The 21,205-nt window shown below is 40.3% G+C and overlaps 1 protein-coding gene across 1 annotated transcript; it reads left to right on the top strand.

The window, feature by feature from the left end:
* Nucleotides 1–1,975: 1,975 nt before the first annotated feature.
* Nucleotides 1,976–20,481, top strand: PPIL4 (peptidylprolyl isomerase like 4). Its single transcript, XM_065680546.1, has 13 exons — nt 1,976–2,109; nt 2,938–3,005; nt 3,106–3,170; nt 5,007–5,124; nt 6,660–6,802; nt 7,155–7,251; nt 7,581–7,697; nt 9,156–9,280; nt 11,017–11,083; nt 11,850–11,961; nt 13,483–13,588; nt 14,162–14,300; nt 20,067–20,481. The coding sequence occupies exons 1-13, from the start codon at nt 2,040–2,042 to the stop codon at nt 20,289–20,291; spliced, it is 1,452 nt and encodes a 483-aa protein (XP_065536618.1). The 5' UTR covers nt 1,976–2,039; the 3' UTR covers nt 20,292–20,481.
* The last annotated feature ends 724 nt before the right edge of the window (nt 20,482–21,205 follow it).

The raw sequence follows: 21,205 nt of genomic DNA, 5'->3' as shown, positions 1-21,205 counted from the left end.
CTGGTTTTGTTTCCATCATCCTTCCCCTTTTCTCCCAGTCTTTTGGATACCCTTTTCTTCAATCCTCTTTCTTCCTTCATTTTTATTCTCCTGGAACTTAATTAAAACTGCAGAAATTATGCACTAAAACTGCTTTCAACGTACTGCTGTTTTCCCCAAAATTCAAAGCTTTCATTAGTTGCACAGCACAAGAGATGCTACTTAACATAAATGGTAAAATTCCTCACAATAACTAAATAACCTGTGACCAGTTTCACAAGGGTTCTGTCCTTGTGTGGCTGAATAACCTACTCAGTGCCAGGACAGGCTGGGAGCATAAGGCTTCCCTTTCAGCTCAGACACACACCTCCTCTAGTCTGCTGGCGAACGTGTCCTGACATTTATAACTATTAAAATATGTAACATTTCAAAGTATTTTGAACTGAGAATGGCTACTGCTTGAGCTGCAGAGGGTGCCAGAAGTGTTGTATTTCAGTGTTGGTGTATTTAAGTTGGAAGTGATGTTTCTTTTTAAAGTGATCACAAGAAGCCATTTTTCCTGTGAACCTTCACTATAGGTGTGGGTTATTAGAAGGCAAAAGCCAGTATAAGGAATAATGAAATTATGATTTCTTTTATGCCTAAAAAGAGTGGTAAAAACCTGGACTAAATTAGTAATACGTTTTCTTACTGACGTGCAAAGTAAGAGTTCTTAGAGTAGCAAGTAAATAGTTAAACTTCAGTCAGCACAGGCTTGCAGAAAACTGATGCACATTCTTCTTAAAGTTTCAGAGTAAGAAATGTAATGTGTGCTATAGTGCTTTCTTCCATGAATAACTGTTGTACAGTATAGCTTAAAACAAGCCTTGAATCAATTTAGGATTGATGTACAGAGTCACAAAACCAATACAGCACTCTAAAACACATGATAGCACAAACAGCTTTGAAAACTAGTATGCTATAGAAGCAGAACACAACTTTTCTGCAGTGCACATCTTGGTCCCAGGATCAGCTCACCATGTCTCCAGGACCATAACGCAGCAGGATAGTGATGAAAAGTGGGCAAATTCCCTACTTGGCTACTTATAAAGGTGCTGTAATAGAAGGCGATGATCTGATATTACTATTATTGCTACTTAAAGGGGAGGTCCTGCCCTTACCAACCATACATGCACCTTTGCTCCCACCTGTGCATCCCTGTTCTCCCCCTTCCCTGGTTCCCTTGTATTGTATGGTGCAAGTTCAGGTCACTAATTTGTCACAAATTAAATTCAGCAATAAGAAATAAATTGTTTTCCAACAGATTAGTGACTTGAATTGACTCATGGTGTGACAAGTACCAGAGCGCAATCCACAAAGAGGCAAAGAGAGCACAGCCTCAAGTGGAAGCTCTCTGCCTGGCAGCAGGACCCCTCGTTTTGAAGGTTAAGAGCCTTTACATTAGTTCAGCTGTAACACATATGCCCAACAACACTCTGTAGCGGGTTGACACCCTGGAGTGTCAACTGGAAAGGAATAAATTCAGTTTGCTTGTCTGTTCTTTCTGTCACCCACAGTAAGCTCTACAGGTTGTGTTCTGACCGCGTACTCAACGCAAATATTTGGCCTGTTAATCACTTTATAGCCTTCTATTAATAACTGTGAGGTAAACCCGGTTTTCTTTGACTATATAGTATAAGCACACACACCCCTCGCTGGTGAGCATCACTCTCAAAACCTGCATGATCGGCCTCAAAACGCGTACCCTGACAGAGCAGGTTGCTCCTGGGGAGAGTCACGCTCTATACCCCCTTCCCCTTCAGGGAGCAGGGCTCCGCGGCAGCCTGCCCCGCTGTCCCCCGCCCTGATCCCGCTAGAGGGAAGAGGCATGCAGCCTCCCCGGCAGCCGCGGTGAAGGCCGCAGCCGCCAGAGCTTGGTCGGCCCCGAGGCCGAAGCGCTTGTGGGTGTCCCCAGCACCGCGGAAGGGGAGGTGCTTGCAGCAGGGAGCCTCCGCGCCGGCAGGGGGCGGCCTAGCGAGGGCGGGTTGAGCCGCCGTGCCGTGCGGAAGCGGGTGAGCATCATGGCGGTGCTGCTGGAGACTACCGTGGGAGATCTGGTCATCGACCTGTACACGGAGGAGCGGCCCCGCGGTAGGAGCCGAAGGGGGGTGGCACACACAGCTTTTACCGCTGCCATCCGTGCCTGCATGGCGCCTGAGCGGCGGGGAAATACCGGGAAATACGGTTAAAAAAACGTAGGGCCTTGCGTTTCGTCGCCGCTTGCTCCCCTGCGGCCGCTGCGAAGCTTCCCCCGGCTTTCCGCTGTGCAGGGAAGGAGAAAGGGGCGCTGGGCTCTTTGCTGGCGTTCTGGCCGCTGGAGGTTGGGGTTGCCGGCACGACCTCCACAGAGAGGGGGCTTCAAGCGGGTGGTTTCTGTCAGCGGCGCATCTTTCCTGTCTCCCACCCTGGAGTTTAGCACTTCCCGTCGGGCCCCAGTCCTGGGATTAGATTCCAGCGAGTGCGGAGTCTGCAGTGGCTGTGAGCGGTCCCCCTGCGCAGCTTGTATGTACGTGCTTGAAACATTCCAACAGTTGCTGTGGAGAAGCTTGGATTTTTTAAGTTGCGCCTTTACTATAAATGTAATGTATAGTAATAAAAAAAAGGCAAATATATTCTGAATTGGGAAGGAACTGTGGTCTTTCTTCGGTGTTTGGAAAGAAAGTGCAGAGGAAAAAACGTGTTTCTGTATAAACAGCTGTATTTAGGGTTCTTTGAATCACTAGAGATTGGCTTTAAGAAGGGAGGAAATGTTACCTCTCCTTAGAGCATTTCTCACAGCATTTATAGGTTGTGCGCTGCTAAGTCTTAATAAAGACTGCTCCAAAAATACTTTTCCACATGTTGAACTGGCTATCTGTTATATCTGTGCTTATGATATCTGGGGTTTACTGTAGTAAATGTAGGTGTAATTTCTTACAGCTTGTCTGAATTTTCTGAAGCTCTGCAAAGTCAAGTACTACAACTATTGTCTTATTCATAATGTTCAGGTGAGTAGTCTCAATTCCTTTTTTTTTTTTTTTTTTCCATTTTGTTGGTTTAAATTGACAGTCACGAGATCAATATCTTGTGTGTTCTTCTTGGTGACAGAGAGATTTTATTATACAAACTGGAGACCCCATGGGAACTGGCCGTGGAGGGGAATCCATATTTTGGTAAGTGAAACTTCTGTGTTACTTAATTGGCAGAGAAGTTGTATGGGGAAATAGGGCTTCCAGTTAAATTGTCTTCAGCTCTCTTGGGGTTGAGTTACTGACAGGAGATAAAAATGTTGATGTATAAGCTTCTTTGGTCGTCATACCTAAATACCTTTTTTAATTACTGTGCTGCCTTTTGCCATTCAGATTGCTTTTTTCTGGACAGTGTTCTATCTCTGACCTTAAAAGCAAAGTTACAGCTAAGAAGTTGTACATGAATTTCTGATTATTTAAAAGCTAAAGCAAATAACTACAGTTTTGGTTTAGTAAGAGAAGTATTGTAACGAAGTGCTCTGCAGAAAGCGAAAGCATTAGCAGTTTCTGTAACATTTTTATTTTTGTAACTTTTGTAACATTTAATTGAGCAGGATGGGAATATAAAGGCTATATATGATGTCCTCTGTGTACTTCAAAGCAAAGTAATCTTGCTGATCCAAAAATTTACTTGAGTTGATTTTAGCCATATTGTACATGTGTAAGGAAATCACTTTTCTTTCCTGTTTAAGATGTTAGTTGTCACGCATATTGAAGTAGAAGAAATCATTCAAACAGCCTGGATGGAAGCTAGCAAAGTGCATATGTTCTATATGATTCCTTTGAAAGTGTTATTAGAAGGAGAATTAGAATTGCAGAGCAGAACTAAACTTGGAGTGCTGGCGAGCACATTATGCAGAGATAAATAGCTCGGTTTGGACAGAGGCAGCGTTACTAGACCAGCATTGACCTTTGTCAGGCTGGTCTGTCAGAGCCTCTTAATACAAAACTTTGAACACAAGGATCTGTGGATCACCACTCTGGTGATCCTAGAAGCGTTATATTGCGTTAAGCAGAGCAAGTCTAGGTAGGTAAATTTAGCAGATCTGAGCTGTCTCTGCACATGGGTAGATCAAGTTTATTTTGACATTCTGCTCTTTTATAGGGATTTCTCTTCTGAGACTCATTGGTATGGCAGATAGGGAGGTATAGTGTGATGAGAGAGTGGCAGATTCTGTTTTGTTGCTAGCATGGAGAATGGCAGTTTGTCTTTTCTACCCGTTCATTGCTGCTGAAGTCCGTTAAATTGGAGTTTCTGTTCTTGCTACTCAGAAAACTGATGCAGGCAAAGTTTAATTTGAATCCTGTCTTCACAGAGGCTTACACATGCTTAGGAAAATGAGTTCAAACACAACACTGTCCTTAAATTTGAGCAAATGTGTGTCGTGACCATGCCTCTGTCAGTTATGGAGTGAGACAAAATGAGTGATTATCAGGGTTAGAATTAAAAAATTAAAAAAGAATTTAACAGTTTGCCTGATCCTGTGTTTGTCAAGTTACTGTATACAGTCCTGTCTATATGCTGAACTAGGTTTACACATAGATTTAGTGGCTTTCCACTTACTTTGGAAGAGAAATTTTTGACATTATTTATTAAACTTTCCAAGCATGGATTAACTTATTTTTACAGAATTTACTTACTAAAATTGGTATTTGCTTTATGCGTTAGAAAAATATTATATACTGCATTTAAAAACACACAAATACACAGCCCCCCCCAAACAAAAAAATCCCCAGGCGAGCAAAATCAAATCTCAGTGAGATGCCACAGAGACAAATCTGTTGTTCCCTGTAATAAGAAGTGAATTATGTAAGTGCGCAGGTCCAGAAAAACGTGCATAGTCACAATGTAAATTCTGGTTCTACTCGAATGCCAATATAAAAATATACAAGGTGATTTCTTTACTGTTTTACGGCATTTGTTTATCTCACTTTTTAGAATCCCTTTGTCTTGTAAAATATTTGTTGTATATGTTTCAGCCAACTGTATGGTGATCAAGCTAGATTTTTTGAGGCGGAGAAAGTGCCGAGAATCAAGCACAAAAAGAAGGGAACTGTGTCAATGGTGAACAATGGCAGTGGTCAGCATGGATCACAGGTCAGCATACAGTGTTGGAAAGCCCTAGTACACATCTGAGTAACTAAAATGAAAGTTCCTTGATATGGTTATATAAATGTACATTAATAACACAATATAAGTTTGTAGTCTTATCCCAGTACTGGTATAAAACAGTTTTTGAGTACTGGTATAAAACAGGTTTTGAAAGTCTTTTGTTCCTTTTACTATTCCCTATTCATGTGCACAGATCTTTTGCTGTAGGTATATTTAAAGCTCTAATCTGTTAGAATATTATTTCTAAGTTATTATTTTAGATGCGTTGTCACTTTGATACATAAAAAAATGCCTCACTTGTAATATCCATATGTTTTATTTTTAAAAAGGGGGGGTTTATTAATTGAAGAGCAATTAAAAAGCCTATGGGTTTATTCCAGCTAGAGCTTGTAATGCATGGAGTTTCTTTTGCTGCTTCCCTGTATTGTATGTATAAAATTGTTTGGGTGGGGAGTTTAGGAGAAAGGAGATGACAATTGTATTTATATGTAAGAATGCAGCCTGCTAGCATATGCACAGTCATATATGAATGAATGTAGTTCCCAGAAACATTATTGCAGCTGCTTCTTTGGGAAAGAATAATTCCAGTAAAAAATTATGTGGAGTTGGCTCACAAATACAATGTAGCTTAAAGTAGCCTATAACAAATACTACTGTGTTGCAGAGAATGGGGAGTGAGATGTTACCAGTCAGATTGTAAAGCATGGATGTAGTGGTTATGTTCTTTGTGCATATCTGCTTCTTCCTCCTTTGTTCATTACCAAGTATCCTCCATCTTTAATTTGTTACCAAGTGTTCAGTTTGTATCAATTTTCATAGTTTCAGTTTTGCCCTAAAGCAAAATACCTGATTTGTGTTAGGACGCATTTCAGTGCCAGTTCGGACTGATCTAAGTCAATGCTCCTGTATGTTCCAGTTCTCCTCTCAATGCTACTGCATCCTGGTTTGGGGGAAGAGATGGATTGTGATACAAGGGAAGGAACAAAAAAGTCTGGATACAGTTAGGTGAAGGTAGAACTGTGGAAGCTTTACTAAAACTGTGAAAATGTACCTGCTGAATGCAGTTTGATATACATGTGATTTGAGCTCAGCTCACTGCTGCCCAGAGGGTAGCATTGTTCTTCATTCTCTCACAGCATCAGCTGTGATGCCTGTTACAAGCTTTCCTGATCCTGCTCAACAAATCTACCTGGCAGATAGGTACCTGCTCTTCCTCTGCTGGTCTGGTTTTCTGCCAGGTTACTGAATCAAACCAATTCAGGGTCCTATAAGCTGAAGACTGGAGCTCTTGTGGAAGGAGACTTGTCTGAGAGAGCCGTTCTTCCTCAGGCTGTGCCTGCAAGCTGTAGGTTTTCTTCCAGCAGCTCATGTTCTCAGAGCTAATGGAAGAAGACTAATCTTCTGCAAAGATCAGGAAGAAGGGTTTTTTTTCCCCACTGATTTCATTGGCAGTTGTACCTCTCCTAAGGTAAAACTCAAACACTGATTTTTTGTTACTTGTTTTATATCTTCTTTTGTAGTTTCTTATTACTACAGGGGAAAACCTGGATTACCTGGATGGTGTGCATACAGTGTTTGGAGAAGTGACAGAAGGCATGGATGTATTGAAGACAATTAATGAAACCTTTGTAGATAAGGATTTTATCCCATATCAAGATATCAGGTGTGACTGCTTGTAATGTCCCTTTTTGAGGAATACATTATCATTACACAATCTTTTTTGGAAACAAAATTAGTATATAGTGATGTCAGGTGACCTGTACATGGTATCTTAAGTACTATTTTATTGCAGTATTATTGGTAAAATAAGCATGTACTAAATTAAACAATTATGTAAGAAAATGTGCAACTGTGTTGCCTTTATAAAAGCATCAGTACTGGTATTAACAAGCATACAGTATGTTTGGCTGTTGGGAATATAACTGAAAATCAGGGGGACCAGTTTGTTCTTACTTGGGTAAAGAGAGTTTTATTTGCATATGACTGATGCTGGTCTTGATTTTGTTTTCCATAAGGATAAACCATACAGTAATTTTAGATGATCCATTTGAAGATCCGCCTGGCTTGTCTGTTCCTGATCGCTCACCAGAACCTACTAAAGAACAGCTGGATGTGAGTGTTTATGATAGCTTCTTGGGGGAAAGTCAGGTGTTAAATATGAAATGGGAGTATAAAAGAGTGTAGAGTATCTAACTGAATATGATTGGGCCTGAAAGTTCATGCGAAGTACATAGTGCCTGAAACACAACAATAACATCATCTCTCTTTTCTTAATCTAAGTGTCAAAACCAGAATGAGAGCCCAGTTCCGCAGAGATGCGTGCTTAAGCATTTTTCATATGTTGGGGGTGAGGGAGAAGGTCATCCAAGTAACATTTGGAAAGTAAGAAAGAATTTTTGGCCATGGCTTGGTATTATATAGCTTTTTCCTTCATTTTGCAGAGTGGCAGAATAGGAGCAGATGAAGAAATTGATGACATGAAAGGACGGTCTGCGGAGGAAATAGAAGAATTTCAGGCAGAAAAAGAAGCAAAAACTCGTGCCATTCTTCTGGAAATGGTGAACAACATCTTTCTGCTTTTACCTTTTAAGTGTTATTCCTGTGTGTGGGCATGTTATATGAAGACTAGGAGAATGTGTACTGTTTATCTTGAAATTGCTTATCTGGTTATGATGTCATGGCTCAGAATCTGTGCTGTTAAGTGTCTGTGGTACAGTGAAAAGGATTAAGCATGAGCACTGAAGGTGGTTTTCTGATAAAGTGGGTGATACTCTGTTTTCAAAGACAGGATTAAATGTGGACTAGTTGAGGCTTTATGAAAACTTGCTAGAAATGCATCCAATTAAAAAACCCATAACATACATAGTATGCTGCTGAATATCTGTAATCCTGAAAAAGTTTTAGCATGTGTGAAAGAGAGCTGAACTCATAAGTGATAATCTCTTCCCAGTACATAGAGTGGCATAGCGATTGCGTTGTTAGTGTGACAGCAGTCTTCCTTCCATGGGATTACTTGAATTTAACATTGATTAACTTTATGTTCTTCCTTAAAAATGATGTTTAGTAACTGCTCGTAGTTGTAAACTCCATATAGTAACAAACTGTTGTGGTTTAAACCCTGTTGTCAGGTTAGCCACGCAGTCCACTCCTCCCCAGTCCTTTCTTCTCCCCAGTCCCCCCACTCCCGGAGGGACTGGGAGGAGAATGGAAAGAATGTAACTCCCACGGGCTGAGAAAAGAACAGCCCAGAAACTAAGGTATAACACAAACCACTACTACTACTACCAATAATAGTAATGATAAGGGAAATAACAAGGGAAGAGAATACTATACCGCCTGTCGAAAACCAGCCCAACTGAGCAGTGAGCCAGCCCTTCCGGGTAACTCCCAGTTACATCCCGGGCATGACGTGCTGTGGTATGGAATACCTCTTTGGCTAGTTTGGGTCAGGTGTCCTGTCTCTGCTTCCTCCCAGCTTCCCCTTCTCCCTGGCAGAGCGTGAGACTCACGAAGTCCTTGGTCAGACTAAACATTTGAGCAGTAACTAAAAACATCGGTGTTATCAGCGCTGTTCCCAGGCCAAAAGTCAAAACCACAGCACTGCGCCAGCTACTAAGAAGGAGAAAAAATGACTGCTACTGCTGAACCCAGGACACATGTGGAGAGGCTTTGAAGTCTGTCTTTTTTTTTTAAAGAAAAAAAGCACAGATGCTGTTGAAGGATGGGTGAACCCCTCACACTTCTTTACAACTACCAGATACAAATTTAGGGTGAACAGTTTGTAGCAGAGGCTAATATCAAAGTCAGTCCAGATGTGGCCACAGTGTTGCAGAAGATCTGCTCTTGTTCTGCAGCAGCAGCAGTGGGGCTGATAACCTGTTCTGCAGATAATATTTCATTTTGTGACAGGAATGTGTCTTGAAATCATACGAAAAGATACGTTGCCACTGCACTTGTGGCACTAAAATGTAAAGCTTTAGGCAGAAGTGATGAAATTCTTTTTCTGTATGGCGCAGGTGGGAGACTTACCAGATGCAGAGATCAAGCCACCAGAAAATGTGCTGTTTGTCTGTAAACTGAATCCTGTGACCACAGATGAAGACTTAGAGATAATATTTTCACGATTTGGTCCCATTAAAAGGTAATTATTGTAGAAGAAAAAAGAAAACCTTCTGTGTGGAAGCTGAAGTTGATTTCTACCAATATGTTTAGGTTTGGCTGTTAAGTAATGCTCTGCTGTCTCTGGAGACTTATGCTGTGACTGCATGTATTTGAATAGAGACCAGAACAACAGCAATACAAAGTCAGATCTAGTAAGATGAATATCCTGTCCTAGCAGTGGTTTTAAGTGAGAGCCTAGGGAAGTGTAGGAGCAAGGGAAGCATATGATACTCTCCCCATCCCCAATCCTCTCCCTCCTTTCAGCAGTTTTTATCTCAGGTGCTACATGAGGTAGGTACAGTCTCTGGATTTTTTTTTCCATTGGAGTATGTATGGTTTGCCATAAAGCAGGAAACATTTCTAGCATCTGATACACTTCTTGTTAAGATGTTCCTCATGCCTGCTGCCTTTTTCAGTTTTGAGTTTCACTTGTAGTAGTTTCAGTTGATTCCCCCTAGTACTGGTATCAGAAGACATGATGAGCAGTGAAACTTGCTTTCCTACACCTCTCTATTCTATATGCTGAAGTAATCTTTTTTTCTTGCTTAGAGTACTAGCCTAAATACTCATGCTTTGTACAAGCGTTTTCCTGATCTTGTTTTCCTTTTCGCAGCTTTTTTCTGTTCTTTTGTTTTCGTCTCAGGATGAGAGACCAGAATTGTTAAAGAAATTGCAGCTTGTTGCATTTATCTGTGTTGAACACTGTTTGCCATCTTGTTCTTCAGTTGGTCTCCTAGGAACTTGCTGCAGTTTTTTCAGTCTTTCCCACCTTTAACAATTTAGTATCATCAGCAAACTCCACTGGTGACCTCTTTACTTTCTCAGTGAGAGATAACTGTTTACTCTTACCTGGGCTTTCACATGTTTACCAATGCAATGATGTTTCTTCCACCATTGCTGCTTAGTTTTCCCAAAAGCCCTTGGTGCAGGAGTTTATTAGAATTTCCAGAGGTATTTCCAAAGACTGCCTCAAATAGATCATCATCGCACATAAGCATATTGACTCTTTCAGAGACATTCATTTAGATTTATTCAGATGGTCCTTAGTAGGTCCTGTTTATTCAAGTGCATGCTAACTCTGTTCTGCATTGAGCTTCTACCAGTTTGTGCGCTACAGGCATATAGGCCTGTATTTTTTTGTTCCCATTTTGCATCTACTGATGCAATACTTCACACTTATTATTTTTGCCCAGTTAACTGTCTGGTAAGAAGATGGCAACTAAAGAGGTGCTTGTTAAGAAGAGAAAGTTTGTCACATGATACCTGTTCAAACTTTCCTTAAAATGATTGAGAAAAGAGAATGTGAAATTTCTTGTCATGCATTAATACAAAATTAATGCCAAAAAAATTAATGAACAGTAATGGTGGAAGATAGGTTTTGTTTCATTAATCAGAAATTCATCCTTAGTTCAATACCTCATGTTAACCACTTGTGAGGTAAGTGTAATTATTACTCAAGTGATGTCACATGGATTTTTTTCTGTGTAGATACCCCCACATCAGTAGGGGCTCAGAATCCAGTGTTCTAATACCTTCAAGGGGTTTCGTGGTTGGTTTGGGTTTGTGTTAGGGTTTTTTGTGGATTTTTTTTTTTTTTGTGGCAGTTTGGTTTTGGTTTTTGTTTTGTTTGCTACTCTCCCTTTTAAGCAGTGCTTGCCTGTCCTATGTGTTTTGCTCCAACAGCATTGACATTTTAATTTCTTATCCATTTTTCAGCTGTGAAGTGATTAGAGACTGGAAAACTGGCGAATCTCTCTGTTACGCTTTCATTGAGTTTGAAAAGGTATGTTTTTTCAGGTATGCTATCTGTAGATTCTGCTTATAAAAGTTCAGTTTCGGTCAAGTGTGGGGTAGCTACTATTTTCTCATGCTGATCTAGTTAAAGAAGTCGTAGGTCCTAAATGAGGCAAATATGTGGGTCTTTCTCTATTCAAGTGAGCAATACAAATGTGTTGTTCTCAGGTTGTCTTGAAACCAGTAGGAGGGGAGCAGGTCCCTTTTTTCCCCAGAGCATATTGGGACTTTGAAGAGTTAAAGAAGGGAATGCTAGGAGAAAAAGAATGCTTCCTGCATAAAGAGAGGAGGGTGTATGGAAGAAGGTAGATCAGCTTGTACAATAGTGTCCTGTATTGTGCTTGTAAATGCTGCTTGCTTTTACCAATATGCTGCTCTTACAGTGAGATTGATAATGAAAGTTCTTTTGGTGTTGCATAGCTTCTTGTTTTTATCTGCTATCTCTGTGAGGAATACTAGAAAACACTGGAAAAGCGTTTTCACTTTTCTTTAGCCTACTTATGTACTTAAAGTGGACCTTTTACTAGTTGTTCTCTTCCTTAGTTTTCTGACTGTATTGCATGTGCCAAACTGGATTGGCAAATTTTTAAAAAAGTGAGCTGAACTGAAGAATTGGAATTTGAAATGACATTTGGACAAAGCATAACTGTTTCTGTATGTATGCCATTGAGCAGTTGGATTTGTGCTTAAGCTCTTCAGTAAGTATGCCTGTGAAATAATCATGACTCAAAGTTTTCTGGACACATTAATATCAGGAGGAAGACTGTGAGAAAGCCTACTTCAAAATGGACAATGTGCTGATAGATGACAGACGAATACATGTGGATTTTAGCCAGTCTGTTGCAAAGATTAAGTGGAAGGGAAAAGGTAGGTGCACTTGGGATTCTTTGGCCCTCATAAACTTGCTACGCTATGACTTCTAAACTCTTAAGTATTATACAAAAGTGAAGCAATTGTTACAAGTTTAAATCATGTCATCTTCAGGAATATAAATTTTCGTGGTACTGTAATAAAGAGAGCAACAGTGTTGCTCACTCTTCGCTTGTTCCATAAGAAAGTGTAGAAGGGTTTACTACTGTTACATTAACATTGCATTGCCATGGATTACCTTTTTATTGGATGTATTTTTGCCACCAAGTCATTTGTTCCTCTCAAGCTTTTAAAGGGATGTGTTTCTATATTACTTCCTAGCAAAATAATATGGCAGTATATTGTTACTTTCTAGTTTCTTTATTCACTGTATGACGCTTGGGTGTATACAAGAAAAAGGTCAGTATTCAGGTCAGGGATTTCCCCTGTAGGTCAAGTGTATTGCATAGCGGGCTGTATGTTATAAAAACCTAATTTCAGGTATTCGAGGATGTTCTGGGAGGAAAAAGATGGTGGGAGAGGTGGATACAATGGTTACTTGGCTCTTGGGAAGTGAGGAAAACACTGTTCTTGGAGAGATTGACTGTGCACTGCAGTGGTGAAGTTGTTGTGTGTCTTTGCCTAAAAATGGAGTCAACCCTCAGTTGTTTGCATATGATTTGTCCAGCTTGGGGACTGGTCATGGGCACTGAGGTACTGGAACTTCTCTTGCACAGAGCTAAGATGACTTTGTAATCTATACCATGTTCTACAATGTGTCCTGTACTAACTGACTACATGGAAAACTTTTCTACATCTGGTAACATGGGTCTAAAATGCCCTAAATATTGGGAAACTAACTATATTGTCATCTTGCTGTGCCTATATGGTACTCCAAAAATTACCTAGGTGGAAGCATTGTCCGTCCACCTGCAATAGCTATTTCTGACCTAGCCAGATAATATTGCAGTTTTAAGTATGACCGTGAGATGGCAGTACGTTGCTGTAGAATAGTTCATTAATCTGTGCCTGAGCTGGCCCTTTTGAAGTGAAGGGATAGAAAACAAAACCTGTTACGCCCCCTTGTAAATCAAGACATGACATTTTATTGTTTCCCGTTTGAATTCTTATGCTGTAAGCCATCTTGGAGGTTTCCCTTTTTGTGCAGCCCAGAGCAAAAAGTCATTTAATAGTGAGAACAGTCTGTGGGCTTTCATGGTAATGGAATTTTAAGCAGTGTGACATCAAAATGGGACTAAACCAGTTTCTGAGTCCTGCTTTGTGATCATGTTCATATGTTGTCTCCACTGGTCATGAGTGAGAAGAAAACGTGTTGTTTCATGGGATCTGCAAGCAAGAGAAGGACAGAAAATAACAATGCCTCCTACTCTCTTCTACTCTGTTACCCAGATGGCAGTGTTGTTTCTGGAACTGTATGGTTATGAAGAGCCTTTAATTTGTATGCAGAAACTAATGATAGGTATGGGTCTTGATTGTTTTTTTAGTTGGAATGAATTGAATATATTTTCCTGTGGACAGGTGGGCAGTATACCAAGGATGATTTCAGAGAGTATGAAAAGGAATGTGACAAACCTTCAAAACCTTCAAACCTTGCTCTGAAAGAGAAGGTAAAACCAAAGCAGGAGTATCCTTTTCTGGCCAAAGGTGTTTTTTAAACTAAGTAGTTTATGAAAACAGCCTGGAAAAGACTTCTTACTCTTAAAGCTTGCCAATTTGGTGTTTGAGGTGGAATTAAGCATTTTGCATTTTTCATTTGATGACTCTGATGAATTCAGTTAAATCAGAATGTGCTGTTTCATTTCTGTGTTCATGCAGGTAAATCATGTCCCCAGTCTATAGCCTTTGGAATGACGTAGGCATAACAGAGTTCTAAGAAAGCAGCATCCAAAACAATACCACATGCACTGACATAATTCGGTTGTGGTAAGCATGAGAGAAAAAAAGACAGTAGCTTGTTCAGATATCCACAGGCAGAAGAGAATTGGGATCTGACTGTACTATTTGACAGGACAGAATTCAGTCATTTTAGCACGCCTGTATTTTTTGTTAGTGGGTACAGTCATGTTCTGACTGAAATACGTGGCAAGTCTTGGTAAAACCTGATCTGATAAACAAGGATTTGCTTGCTTCACAAGCTTTTATGTTCTGCTATTTATTGATGTTAAGTAACAGATTTGTGCTTAACCAGCACCGTCAGTGCCAAGTATGACCTTGTGCTGGATGAGGACATAGAAGAGTCTCAAACAAGTCAGTCACACTCAGCTAAAAAACAAAAGAAGAAAAAGCACCACTACTCTGAAGATGAAGAGGAGGACAGGAGGACCAAAAAATCTAAGGTACTTACCTCTTCATGCATTAACTTTATATCTGTTGTATATTGTTCTCTTAATAAGAGAAGCCAGTAAAAAAGTGTGATATTGAGCTGAGCACATGGTGTGCAAAGTCCCAAAAATATACCAATTGTAAGCATACAGAAGGCTGATGTTAGTGTCTGATTATGAAAGAGTCTTTACAGATCTTCCTGGACTTTTGAAGCTTTGGCATGTCTGAAGGCTTTTTGCCAAAACATCCTGAAGAGGCAGTGTAGCCTCTCATAAAGTAGGAGCTCTATAGCACTTTGAACCTGTTTGCATATTCGCAGTAGTTAATCATCTTTCACAAACGCGAACTATTCCTCATTTTCTTGCCAGACCAGTTTTTTTGCTTTTTCCCACATGGAATCAGAAACACAATCTCTTTGCATTATCTTTTTTTATTTTTCCTTAACTGTTTTGGAAGCATTTGTGTAAAATCAGTATGAGGGTTTGCTCACATCTGTACTGTGTGAACATGTGGTGCTATGGGACTAGGGCTGTGGAGGAGATCATCAGAAGACGGTAGTTTTGTCATTCACTGGTTCCGCTGCAGCCTGTCAGGTCAGCATTCTCACATTTCCTGTGAACTCAGGATAGTCAAGATGTTGATGTTTTGTAGAAACGATGTCTGCAATGATGAAGTGAAGGGTTAACCCCCACTGAAGAGTGAGCATTAGGGAGAACTGAGCTAAACTGAAAACCAAACCAAACCCCGGTATTTTAACAATGCAAGCTTTATGAGTGAGAGCAAAGCTGTCTTCTAGCAACTTTGCAGAAAGTGATAAGGTTCCAGCCACAGTAAATAAAGCCATTGTCTTGGCATGAGTTTTGAATGCTGCTTTAATTTCTGCGTACAGAGAGCATACATGGTTCTGTTGTCCCATTGCATCACTTCTTGCTGTGATGCTAAAAATAACTTTTCTCATGAACATTAGCAATTACATTTTTTCAGTGCCACCAGTGAGCCCTATTGCTCATTCATGGTACCAGTCTTTTTGTCACTGTTTGCATACCAATTCTGTTGGGATTCTTTGGGTTTAGGAGAGGGACCTGTTCAGATAATTAAAGTCTCCATTGGAGCATACACATAGGATATGTCTGGGCTAATGCTGGTTTAGACTTCCTCCCATTGTTTTGGCCAATAGGCACTGTGGTTTTAACATTCTTGAAACAGGTATTTCTGGAAGTGATCTTTGTCCTTGATGGTTCAGAAATTACATGCCTGGAAATGGCTGGTACCAGCAGAGAACCTTTAAAAGTCATTGAGGTGTCTCCACCCCTGCAGGTGGTACAGCAGGCACTGGCAGCAGTAGGCTGTTAACCTTCGCTGTAATTATTACAAGGGGACTGGGAGGCACATTAGCAGTGGATTTCATAGCACGGAAATACAAAGACAAGAGGGATTCCTGGTGCTACTTCCAGGTTCTAGAAGAGAGTATTTTCTAGTGCTTCACTCTGTGATCTCTTCAGTGTCTCTGTATATCTTTTTGTGATGTAGTCATCTGCTCCTGTTGTGGCTTGTTCCTGGGTCTGCTGCTGCTGTATTCTGGTATTGTCTTCTTTCCTACTTCTTTCCTCTCTGTTGCTTATCTTTACCCATTTTGGTGTAGATAGCTGAGCCTTCTTACACCCAAAATCACAGGTGAATGCTTACTTCTATTCTCTGTTGGCAAGCAACATAGTTCTCTTGTGGAGCTGTGAATATTATATATATATATATATATATATATATATATATATATATATATAATATATATAATACTGAGCAGTATGTACTCAGTCTCATTTAGAGATTCAGTAAGTACTTTTGGCTTGACCCTCTCCGGATTAAATCTGCAGGCAGCTTAGCTGACAAATCCTGTTTAGCATATATGAAATGTAAATTTTATTTTTTTTAATTTTACTTCTAATTTGAGCATAATCTGGGGAACTGGTACAAGACCATGGGGAGGAAGCATGTTCTTGAGGCAGAGTATGTTCGGTGTGAATAACTGAGGCCAGCACAAAGTATAACGGTGTAGAAGGTTCTTTGAATGGCAGCATTTTTATATTGGCAAACAAGGCATTTTACCATAACCCTATTTTAGGCATATTAGAATATATTTGAGGTAAGAATTTTAAAACGAAACAACAGCAGACCTTCTGCAATTGGTTGGCCAGAAACCACAGTAGTTGTGCTTTCATATAGAAACTTCCACCTTAAGCCCCTTCTGTGGCAGAGATTATAATTAACAGAGAACAAGGTCTTACAACGAGAAGTTCTGGCAGCTGAAAGTGGAATTCATGCTACCGGCCCCAGCTATGACTTGAAGGGGATTTATTTTCTGAATAGTTTCCATGATGTTGAGTGGTTTTTCTGTTCTCTTGCTGTTTTGTTTTGCCTTTTCTTTTTTTATTTAGTATATTTTGACTCATCTTTTTTTTTTAGTCTGCCAACTGCTTCCTGAATCTTCAGTCTCTGTGTTGATGTTTTAAGAATATATTTTTGAATCTTGTGCTGTTTGACTTGATTCCAGAGGGTAGACGAGGCAGGATGTTGTGGCTTCCTTCTGGTAGGTAACAGGCTGTGGGTCTGGAGTAGGAGGCTGGACTACCTGTAGGTTTGTGAATAGGATTTGGTAGAGGTTTTTGAATACAGGGCATGCTTCTCCTTGAGATCTATATTATGACTTTGTTCCCTTTCCAGTTTTCTCTGTGTTTTTTTGGCTCCTTGGATCTTTTTATTTTTTGGATAACTGGATCTGTGGAGTATAGCACAATCCAGTAAATTTTTCAGGTTTCTGTAGTGCATGGTGTTGCCAGAGATAGGGATTTTTCTGGTTTCAGTTCCCGGCTCTTACTGCTTATTGGACACTCTTTCTATTTAGTGTCAAGTTTATCAAAATCTCCCTCCTGAAAAGGCTGTCTCTATTTGTTTGCTTCTTTTAATCTTTAAACTAGTGTGTTTAATGTATGTAGAGGTGGCATATTTATTCTGCTGTTGTGGTCATGGCATTTCTAGCTGGTTTACCTGCAGGTACTGTTTGACAAGTTACTGCTTTTGGCCAAGTAGTTATGAACTTCCAGAAAAGTATCTTTCCCTCTTTTGATATTTCCTTCCTTGTATGTGTTCACCAGCCCAGTGCTGGGTTAAGGTTTGGAGTGATCATAACTTACTCATTGACTGATAAGAGGCTGTGATCTTGGGTTGAGAAATCTGAACTTCAGCAGGAAGAGAGCGCCTGTTTTTAAGTAGGAATCTTTTTCTTCCTCTGCCAGTGGCAAAACAGCGTATTCCTGACTTGGATAGGGTATAAAGGATTTGATATAAAATACTGTTATTTTTAGTAGCTTAAACTGTTGGTCTTTTTCTGTGCCAAAGACTCCAAAGGGTAAAATCGTATTTAAGGGGAAAGGTAACCGATCGGGGCAGGGACTAAGATGCAATTAATTCTACTAATTCAAACTACTACATCCTTTTAATTTACACTGTGGACATATTAGCTACTGTGTTGACCTTGTGGCACTTTCAGACTTGCCCCGGACATCTGTACCTTAGATGTTTCTGTGAAGGTCATTGGGTTTAGCTGGCCCCATGCTCCTATGACTTCTTTTAAACCTTTCAGCAAGTTGCCCTTTTGTATGGCATTCAACATGGGCTATTTGTCTTTACTTTCAAGTCTTCACTAACCTGTTGCCTGCCCTGACTTGGCCAGTAACATGTCTGCAGGGTTGACTTGCTAGGTTTTCCAGCTGAGAGTCCTGTTACACTTTTCTCCTGTTTCTCCCATGTGCTGGGAGGAAGCTTCAGCAACAAACTATCGAAGGCAGCAGTGCAGCAAGCCCAGTGCAAGCAGTGCCCAGCAGCAGTAGAAATTCTTGGTTGTGTTGATAAGGATGAAATCTGTGATTAGTGATGTGTGTGTTGATCCAGGTGGGTTATGTTGCTCCTTGTAACTGTGGTATTCCAGCATTATCTATGCAGTTCTAAGAGGTAGTGTTTGCTCTGGGAACCATCCTGGTCTCTGTCTTCCTGGATAAAAGCTCTGCTTGGAGTTGAGTTTTTTGCTATTCTTCTAAATAAATCAAGTCAGCTTGTCTGTACATGCAATACAGGTTTTAGCCATACAGTTGTGAATGCTGCTGTCAAGAGCGCATATTCACAAAAATGAAAGTTGTATCTGACATGAAGAAACAAATATTGTATAATTTAGTGCAGACATTTTTCATAGTTCATACCAATCTGTGTTTAACACTGGTGTAATTAAAATCCATCAAACAGTATCTGCCCTGATACAGTCACCCGATACCAAACTTCCAGGTGATTGTGCCTTCAAAACAGAAGTACCTGCCACTTTCTTAATAGCAAGTTGTATACGTATTTTTCCTCAGGATTCTGAAGCTCCCTCCTTTATCTGAATAATAAAAACAAGCTAGTTTTCAGTAGCGCTTGAAATGTTAGTTCACATGTCAGAACTCAGCGTTGTGTATTAAGAAGTTCTTTAGAGTTCCTTGAAATGAAATGGCAACTTTGTAAGTGGTTTTAATCATTTTACTTTTAAAACTGCTGTGATACTGTGACTTGTAGAGGTGTTGGTGTCTCCACACAGTCATTTTAGCATATTGCCATAATCTTGTTAGTGTGACATTTCACAATCTGAGTAATGGGACGATCGTTCCTTCATTCACTAGTACACTGGTTTCATACTGTCTGCCTAGGACAATACGAAAAGCAGGTGACCTACTGACAGCCATTCCCCCTTTGTTAAATAAGCTTCGTTTCTCTCTGGAGCAAATACATTCTGTGCACTGAGCCACCCAGTCAACATTCTTGGTGACAACATGCAGAAAGCCAGGGAAATTCAGAATTTCCTCAGTTTTGGCTACCTGAACTCGCAGCATTTTTTTTTTTTCTCATGAATTTTTGTGTGTGTGCTCAAACTCCATTACCATTTGTGGTACATACTGTTTGTCTCTCCTTCTTAGGCCATTTAAATTAGAGAGACTTGAACCCCTTAGAATTTACTTTATCTGTGTATGAGTGTATTCCCATGTGTTTTCTGTATGGGTCTTTCCCAGCAGCCTGCAAAATAACAACGGATTTTTTTCATTAATTTGTTATTTCCATTTCAACTCCTACACCTTGTGTTATTGTTTCACAGTACATTTAAAAGGATTGGATTTACCATGCTGAATTTCTTGTGGACTTCTAGCTTCAGGGAAGTGATTTGCGTATATGGGGTTTCTGTAATGATGTTCGTTTTTCTGAGGCCTAGAATTTAGGCCATTAAGGATTATTACGGGCTGTCTTAGAAAGTGTTCTGCATCTTCATAGTACTGGGATGCCTGTGAGGCTTGAACCAAAACCTATGATCGAAATACTTGCATTGCTTAAATAAGAAGTCACAATTCAAATCTAGCTTAGAAGCTCGTGTGATGCTTATGAAGAGTTTGGCAATATCCGTCTGAGCTGAATCTCTGGTATAACCACTTTTCACTAAAGCTCCTTAGGAAATACGAGTAGTAGTATGCCTAGCAGCCATGCTTTTTTCCATAAATGCTGGCAAAAACTTTAGACCTGTCTTCTTCATATAGTTACAGTGGGGTTTTTTATGTGTTACGTTTTCACATCATGGATGTGAATGTATTCCAGAAAGTACCAGCCTTAGCTAAGGAGCCAACCTTGCCTGACTTCTAGTTCTCTTCATGCCTTTCTGTATTTACCCCTTTTGTCTGTAACTTGCATATCTATCCAATTCCTTTTTACAGGATTCTGAGCGAAGGCATGAAGGAGAACGCTGTAGAGAGAAGATGAAGAGCGAGAGGAAAGACAGGCATCGGAGTCGCAGCCGATCTCAAGAGAGAGACTATTCTTACAGCAAACCAAAAGACAAATACAGGGATGACTTCCGAGTAAGAGACTGGGACAAAAAAGCAGACAAAAACAGAAGTCCTAAGAAATCAAAAGACAAAGAGAGGTCCAAGTACAGATGAAGGATAAGGAAAAGAGAGAGGGAACTAAAATGTGCTTCTTTCCAGCATTCCCAACATTCTCTTAGATGGATGTGCACTTACTGGATAAAAGCAGTTGCCTTCTGTTGGCAGCTTGGCCTTACAGTTCTGTGTCGGAATAAGCCTTGATGCCAAAAAGGTGGTTTCAATAAAGTATTTCATGTTAGTGGAATGGTTTGAGTCTCCGATAAAGAATGTTGTCTAAAGCTATTGGGAAACATAAGCATGCACTAACAAGTGAATTGCCCTTCTCCACTGTGAAGAGATGTGCAGGACATACCTTCTTTCTACAAGGAGGTTGTATTTACCTTTCAGCACTTTCAGATGCTATGGTAGTGAGTGTGATAGAAGACCTGAGGAGACAGAAATGTGCTGTGCACCCTCCTTCCAAAAGGTGGGCAGGTACCATTTGTACTCAAGAGTCTTTATCCTTCCTTTAAAAGTATGTGCTTCTGGATGGTTTAGTCCCATCAGCAATGTTTGCTGACACCACTGTGTAACAGTGGTTAAAGGCACTGAAGTACTGCCATGCTGATTGCAGGGGCCATGGAATTGCTGTGCCACGCTAAGGCAATTGCACTTACTTGCTCACGTGTTTGCAGGTCACTTGGCTGTATGGCGTTGCTGGAGGATGCCTCTTATAACTGAGATTCACTTGATACTTGTCCATCTGTAGTCACTGTTAAAGATCTGGACTCTGCAATGTCAGGGGGATCCAGCTGCTATGACGTCAGGCAGGTTAGGGGGAGGAAGGTAAGAAAGAAAATAGTCATTAGCAGAGTTAGCAGAAAAGCAGAAAGTGTAACTTGCATTGTATTTGCCAAACCTAGATAGGATTAATTTTCAGGTTTTGTGGCAGAGGTAAGTCAGTTAATAACTCTTAATCTACAGAGGAA

Source organism: Lathamus discolor, chromosome 5 (assembly GCF_037157495.1).
Source record: "Lathamus discolor isolate bLatDis1 chromosome 5, bLatDis1.hap1, whole genome shotgun sequence".
In the NCBI taxonomy this organism is placed as follows: domain Eukaryota; kingdom Metazoa; phylum Chordata; class Aves; order Psittaciformes; family Psittacidae; genus Lathamus; species Lathamus discolor.
Note: the sequence above shows the minus strand (reverse complement) of the source record. Positions and strands in the feature narration are given on the sequence as shown.

What these genes read in the sequence shown, in the direction of transcription:
- PPIL4 (XM_065680546.1), top strand. Translation starts at nt 2,040, where the DNA reads ATGGCGGTGCTGCTGGAGACTACCGTGGGAGATCTGGTCATCGACCTG. An exon ending in GTGCCATTCTTCTGGAAATG is followed by an intron (nt 7,698 to 9,155) that starts GTGAACAACATC and finishes TGTATGGCGCAG; the next exon opens with GTGGGAGACTTACCAGATGC. An exon ending in GATTAAGTGGAAGGGAAAAG is followed by an intron (nt 11,962 to 13,482) that starts GTAGGTGCACTT and finishes TCCTGTGGACAG; the next exon opens with GTGGGCAGTATACCAAGGAT.